The 6,416-nt window shown below is 46.1% G+C and overlaps 1 protein-coding gene across 1 annotated transcript; it reads right to left on the reverse strand.

The window, feature by feature from the left end:
- Positions 1–4,186: 4,186 nt before the first annotated feature.
- LOC100732171 (platelet basic protein-like) lies at positions 4,187–6,416 on the reverse strand. Its single transcript, XM_013143209.3, has 3 exons — positions 6,217–6,416; positions 5,784–5,913; positions 4,187–5,653 (listed from the first exon to the last, which is right to left on the reverse strand). Exons 1-3 carry the CDS (start codon positions 6,323–6,325, stop codon positions 5,551–5,553), a joined length of 342 nt encoding a protein of 113 aa, XP_012998663.2. The 5' UTR covers positions 6,326–6,416; the 3' UTR covers positions 4,187–5,550.

Genomic DNA, 6,416 nt, shown 5'->3' on the forward strand with positions numbered 1-6,416 from the left:
TTTAATCCTATCATGATACAGTCCTAGAGGAAAACTTCATTGCTCTGAGCCAAAGTCTGCATAGCTTCTCTTGCTCAACTGGATTCTGCTTCTTTGTGCATTATGGGCAAGATTTCCTGGTGCCTGGAAATGGTGAATGAGTTACTTCATGATGGGGAGGGGGCACTTTCCAGATGTTTCAGGGTGTTAAGATGGAAAGGTGATTCTGGATCACCTAATGGGCCCAGTGTGTTCACAGAGTCCTTCCAGGAGTTACCGCGGTCAGAGGAGAGAAGAGGCAGCAAAAGTAGAGGTCAAAGCGATGCCCTTGAAGATTGAGGAATGGGGCTCCAGCCAAGGAATACAGGCAGCCTCTGGAGGTTGAGACAGGAAAGGACAGGGGTTCTTCTCTAAGCCTTCAGCAGAAGCATAGATGAGGATACCTTGAGCTCTGCCCCTTAAGACTTCATTCAGTTTGTGATCATCACAAATTCCTGTTTCAGCACAGCCTATAATAATTTGCCACTGAAGCAGCAGGTAACCAATGTACCCATGCTGCAACTCTGTCTTTTCTTCTCAAAGTCTGCATGGAAATACCACTTCACACCCCTTCTGGCTTCCATAGGCCAATTTACCCTCTGCCGGACACCTCTGAGGATGAGGAACACACTGGAAAGTAGGGAATTGCTAAGAAGTTCCCAAGAACCCAAGGATGCTGAGCAAAGCAGTGTATTTGACATATGACACTCGTGTTCAAGGGATAGGGTGCTTGTTGGCAAACTCCCTGCCGGCAGGAAGTAGGTCTGAGGGTTATTTCTGAGATTTCATTTTTGTTGCAATATTACTCAATAAGGAGTAATACATTTAGATGCAATTGCCTTAAAGCACCCACATTTAAGTGCTAAGTATTCGTCCTAGGCCATTTTTCATGGCTGGGATGGAGGCCAGGATCCAGATTACACCAGGCGAACACTCTCCACCGAACCTCACTCTCTACTGAGCTAGGCCCCAAAGTACAGTGCCAGCAAATCTGGTCCTTCAACCAAACCTTCTCCCAAAACAGTTTTTGCATAAAATTTTGGTGCTGCCTTCCTCCATGCTGTGTACGCACTATTTATTGTTCTGTAATAAAGAACCCTTGGACTGTGTTACGAACTGATTCATTTTATTTGCTTAAGACTGAAAAGACACAGACACTAGGAGGCTGTTAGGCAGCTGCACTGAAAGTACAAACACCACCGGCAGGGGCCTGGCTCCCCGGTTTCTGGTGACTTTCGCGGGAGGTTGGGGGTGACATCCTTCACTCCCTCCCTGAGTAGGGCAGACCTCTGCACCAGGGGCTGGCAGAGGTGACCGGCTAAGGAGACTGGGCACCAAATGTCCCGGGCACCAAGTGTCCAAGGCGGGCGTTGGGTAGCAGCCCCAAGAGTGGCAAGATCTATACCCCTTTTGCAAGCTATGGCATCTGCAGCTGCTCAGCCCACAGGCCAGTCCTCCCATTCCGTCTTGGACCCAGCGCAGCCCAAACACTGGAGCTGAGGACCACGCACACTAGAGTGTGTGTGTGTGCGCGCGCATGCGTGTTCGTACTCTCATCCTGCCACCTGTGGGGGTGCAGGGCGGTGGCCGCAGACAAAGTCCAAGAACGCAGGCATCCCGCGTACACTGTGTTCGGTCCAACCGCACCCAGTGCACACCTCGCCTCCCACGGGTCACTGTCCAGAGCGTCCTGGTGGCATCTCTGCTGTGGGAAGGATGCGCGGCTGCTACATTGCATCCACCCCACTGCCAGCAGCTCCGGCTTGGCCTACAGCTACCAGGTCCACCTGGGGCTGAGCCCGCCCACGGCCGCTGTGCATTACCTTGAGGAGCAAGGCCTGCTGTCCAGTGAATCCAAGGCCCATGTCTCCCTGCTCGAGCAGTCCAGGAAGGAATGCAGGAAGTTCTCAGAGCCTGCATTCGCCCTGGCTCTGACACTGAGCACGGAGCAGCCAGCACTGAGCACCAAGCACCAAGTGAAGGGAGATACAGGGTAGGCAGAGACCGCGCAGAGTTGGCCGAGCAAGCCTGGTCCGAATCAGTGGTCCTCTTTGTCCTGATCAAGGCCGGCTCACCCGTACTCAGAACCCTAGGCTCTGACCCCACAGAGCAGGGGACACCTGAAGTCCCCTGCAGGACCTACTGGTGCCCAGACTTGGAGCAGGGACCTGGTAGGAGGAGCCCGTGATACAGGCCCAGCGCGCTCTCTCTGAGGCCCGCTCTGCTGCATCCTCTTCACGGGTCCCGAATCACTGACTGGTGGCACCCTGGAAGGAAGGGAAGGGCAGCCCGACCCCTGCTCGGATTTCAGGGCTCCCCTGTTCTAGCTTGCAGTACTCCTGCCTTTTCGGGTAAGCACAGACGACACGCATGGGCACACATCAGCACCCACAGCCATCGCACACATGCATCTATGCATGTAAAAGTGCTTACTTTTGCTTTTTAAATTTATTTTCTATTAGTCAGTGTTTGCAGCACCTGACGAGCACAAGCACGTAAGTGGTGGGGAGCTGGTCTATGGACAGGATGCATCTTCGTTTTAACTTGCTTCCTTCTCTACTCTTGGGGCTCCTTTAAAGGTGTTTGAAATGGGAAGCTGGATATGGTTAGAGGTCCTATCTCTACTCCCATCCACGCCACGAGTTGAGCTGAGCAGCTATGATTGAGAAGACCAAAAGTGTTGGAAATGAGAAGGTTCTGGTGCGGGCTTGTTCCCGTGTCTACTCCTCAGGGCGACATGAGCAGATCACCTGGCCACCCGTGGTCGTAATGATCGGTTCACTCCTGGTCTCGTCTCTCTCCATGGTGATAGCAAGCGCGATTCTCTGGGGTGCATAGTTTTGAGCATGCAGCACCCAGTACAATGGAGGTTGCAGACTGCGGTGCAACTCCTGTGTGTTTATGTAATAGCAACTCGAGGTCCCTCTCTGTTGCCAGCAGGGGGAGCAAATCTGAGGGGATATGGGCAGATATATGGGGCCTCATCTCCAGACTTCGGTGCTTGGAGAGTGAGGGGATCCAGGCAATACCCGTGGACACCAAAAGGACTACTTTTTTCAAGCAAGGTGATTAGGACAGTGGAGACAGAAGCCTGCACCCAGGAGAGAAGTGCATGAAAACACTGGCCCTGCCAGCTTTCAAGGGAAACCACTAAAGACAGACTCACACAGCTGTTCTGTTTTTGTTTTTGTTCTTACTTAGCTCAATTTTTAATTTTGTTAGTACGTGTTTGTAGTTCACGACCGTCACTTTCCTCCTGGGGAGTTGTTCCATGTACAAAACACACCTCTGCTTTTTATCATCCTCTGCTCCCCTCTCTCCCCTTCCCTCCATCTCTTGGTCCCCTCCTCTATTTGCAAAAGATCTCTGCTCCTATTTCTTATTATCTGCCTTTTACTTTGCTTTTTATTCATATTTTGAGTTTCTCATAGAAGACAGGCCACGTGATATGTAGACTTGTTTGTTTGAGTTGTTTCAGCTCCCATTATGGTCCCAGTATCGTCTAATTACTATGCTATGTATGTACGTTTTTCTGCACTGCTATTTCATGTGATAGTAACACTGTGTAATGTAATTTCACTACATATGGAAGAACCAAGGCAAGAGGGTATGTAGTGGTTAAGAACACAACTTCAAATCCCTGATACCCTGGGGTCTGATCTTGAGGCAATTTTCTCCCTCTTCCTCCTCCTCTTCTTCTCCCATCCTTTCTTTTCTTCTTTCTCCCTTCCCCCTTCCCTTTTTTCCTTTCTTTATTACTTTTTTTCTTGAGGTGGTAGTGATAAAACCCAGGTCCACATATATACACAATTGCTGGCATTTATATATGAGTAATTTTGTGATATGCATTATTTCAAACTTTGAATTTGCTAATTGCTTTAATCCTCATGTCTACCTCAAAATGAGTGATAGACGATCCCCATTTTAGAGATGCAGAAGCTAAACTGCAGAGAGTTTATGCAACCTGGCCAAAGTTAAACAGCTACCAACTAGTTGAGACAAGTAGCCTATTTATTCTGGCTCTAGAGGACAGGCTTTTACTCAGCTGATAACTATCTTGTAAGAGACCTATTCAATGTATGCATGTAAAATGCTGAATTTTCTATGGCATTTTAAAAGTGACTCATAATTTTTGTCTAGTATACTGCATTAAAAATGGTATACAGCATCAACTTGGTGACTTTTATTAGTGAAATACCAAAACATAAAAAAGCAAATCACAACAATAAAATGAAGTTAAAACTTTCCCCAAATTCTGTTTCAATTGGTAATGTATCAATAGCAAAATTTGATATTAATATTTTATAAGAATAATAAAATCATTAATTTTAGGGGTTAAAAATAAATGAAGGTTCAGTACATTAAAAAATAATTTGTAGTCTTACAATGTTTCCCTGTTGTACTTATTTGCAAGTTCAGTTCTAATACTTAAATTATAATTGTGCAGATATTAATTAGATAAAATATATACAAGCATGCAAGAGTAAAACACTTAACATCAAATAAAATGAGTCACGCTAAGCATAGTGGTGCACACTTGTATTTCCAGAATTCAGGAGGCTGAGGCAGGAGAATTGTTGTGGGTTCAAAGCCTGCCTGCACTACAAAGTGAGTTCCAGGCCAGCCTGAACTGCAGAGCAAAACAGTCTCAAAAAGAAAAATAAAATCAGTCATTTTTCTTTGTTGCCACTGCAGAAAGTTCTAGAGTTTCTTTGTAGAATATATTAGTGCTTTTTCATCATGTACTTTTTGCTCTCCTAGCATAAAGTACACTCACTTTAAGTCACCACAACTTATAAGACTTACATCCTACAATTATTAGATTTATATCCTAAGACTATTAGTTTTAGGGTTTGAAGTACGACATAAACATTAGAAAAACTTTTCAGAGGAAAGTTTGAAATCAGATACTTTAAAGCTAAGACACTGAAAACTTAATACCTATATATAAAAAATTATTGAGAAGCATTTTATGCTTGGCTCTTTGGGGTCCTTGATATCACTGGCCATTGTCACATCCATTAGTCATCATGAGCACATCTAACCTAACATCTGAGAAAGGAAAATGAACACAAATGGGTTTGAAAATAAATGTTCAGGGAAAGAAATTCATGAGGCATGTTGGTGCACACCTCTAATCCCAGCACTCAAGAAGCTGAGGCAGGAGGATTGCTACAAGCTTACATCCAGGCTAGGTTACATAGAACACTCAAGGCCAGCCTGAACCACATAGCAAGACTCTGCCTTAAAACAAACAAATGGAATGTAAAGCACAGCACAGGGTTAAGTGAGGAATTAGAAAATAAAACATAAATTATGTGTTATTTATTACTAAACTTGCTTATTTCCATCTTCTTTCATATCTCAACCAGCCTTCTCAGAATATAATGTGATTTTTGAAACAAAATAGCTTATACTAATTTTCATACAATAAGAATGGGCCTTCTGGATAAAGAGAAACTATAGAAAGTTAAGGTTTCCAAATTCTGCCCTTCCAGGCAGGTTGAAAATTTTTGGCAGGAAGTAAGCAGATTAACTAGTTGATCCCTGACCTGCCAATATTTTCTGGATCATTTTCTTGACTCCTGGAAGGTCTGGATCCAGGCAGACTTTCTTCCCATCTTTCAACTTGGCTCTGGGAGAGAGGACAGAATCATCTGTGAGGACCCTAGCCTGGGGCGCAGATCACACTCAGGAGCCTGGAGAAGATGTCAGATGGGGCAGAGGTGGAGGGCTTCTTGAGGAACACAGAGGCAGGGACTTACATGACTTGGATTTTGGGGCAGTGGGCTCCTGCCTTGAGCACCTCCACACTGGAGATCTTGCTGGGGTGCATTGCAGAGATCGTCTTCAGACACAGGCATCGCAGTTCAGCTAACTCTTCTATGATTTTAGCTACAGCAGAACATATGATTGTGTTAGCAGGGTTATGTTTCTTTACCTCGGTTTTAAAAATGTGTAAGTGGAAGGTAATTGTATCTCCCCCACAAGGCGCTTGTTAATATGATCTGTAAATCTTTAGTATCATGCTGAGCAGATGGCCCAGCACATGCACGTCAAGTGCCCAGCACACATGTGACCACCCCTTAGAGTTAGCACAGTAACAGTGTTCACCAGGACTAGGAGGTCCTCACCAAAACCCGCACAACTGCAGGGAAGCAAAGCCTCTAGCCTTGTTTTCCCCTAAATTTCTCTTACGTTGTCCATTGGTAGAGGGAACTAGTGCAGCCAGGAGCAGTGACAGCAGCATCAGTTCCCCCAGGACACGGTGCAGCCTGGCACTGGGGCAGGAGGAGGTCGCCTTCATTCTGAGATACACGTTGGAGAAGGCTGAGCTGGAGCTGTTTCTGAGCCAGGGCTCCTCAACCACAGGGTGAATGCTGCTTGAGGTCCGGTGC

The sequence above is a fragment of the Cavia porcellus genome, unplaced genomic scaffold, assembly GCF_034190915.1.
Source record: "Cavia porcellus strain 051 isolate PalLab524CR breed Dunkin Hartley unplaced genomic scaffold, mCavPor4.1 scaffold_2, whole genome shotgun sequence".
In the NCBI taxonomy this organism is placed as follows: Eukaryota; Metazoa; Chordata; class Mammalia; order Rodentia; family Caviidae; genus Cavia; species Cavia porcellus.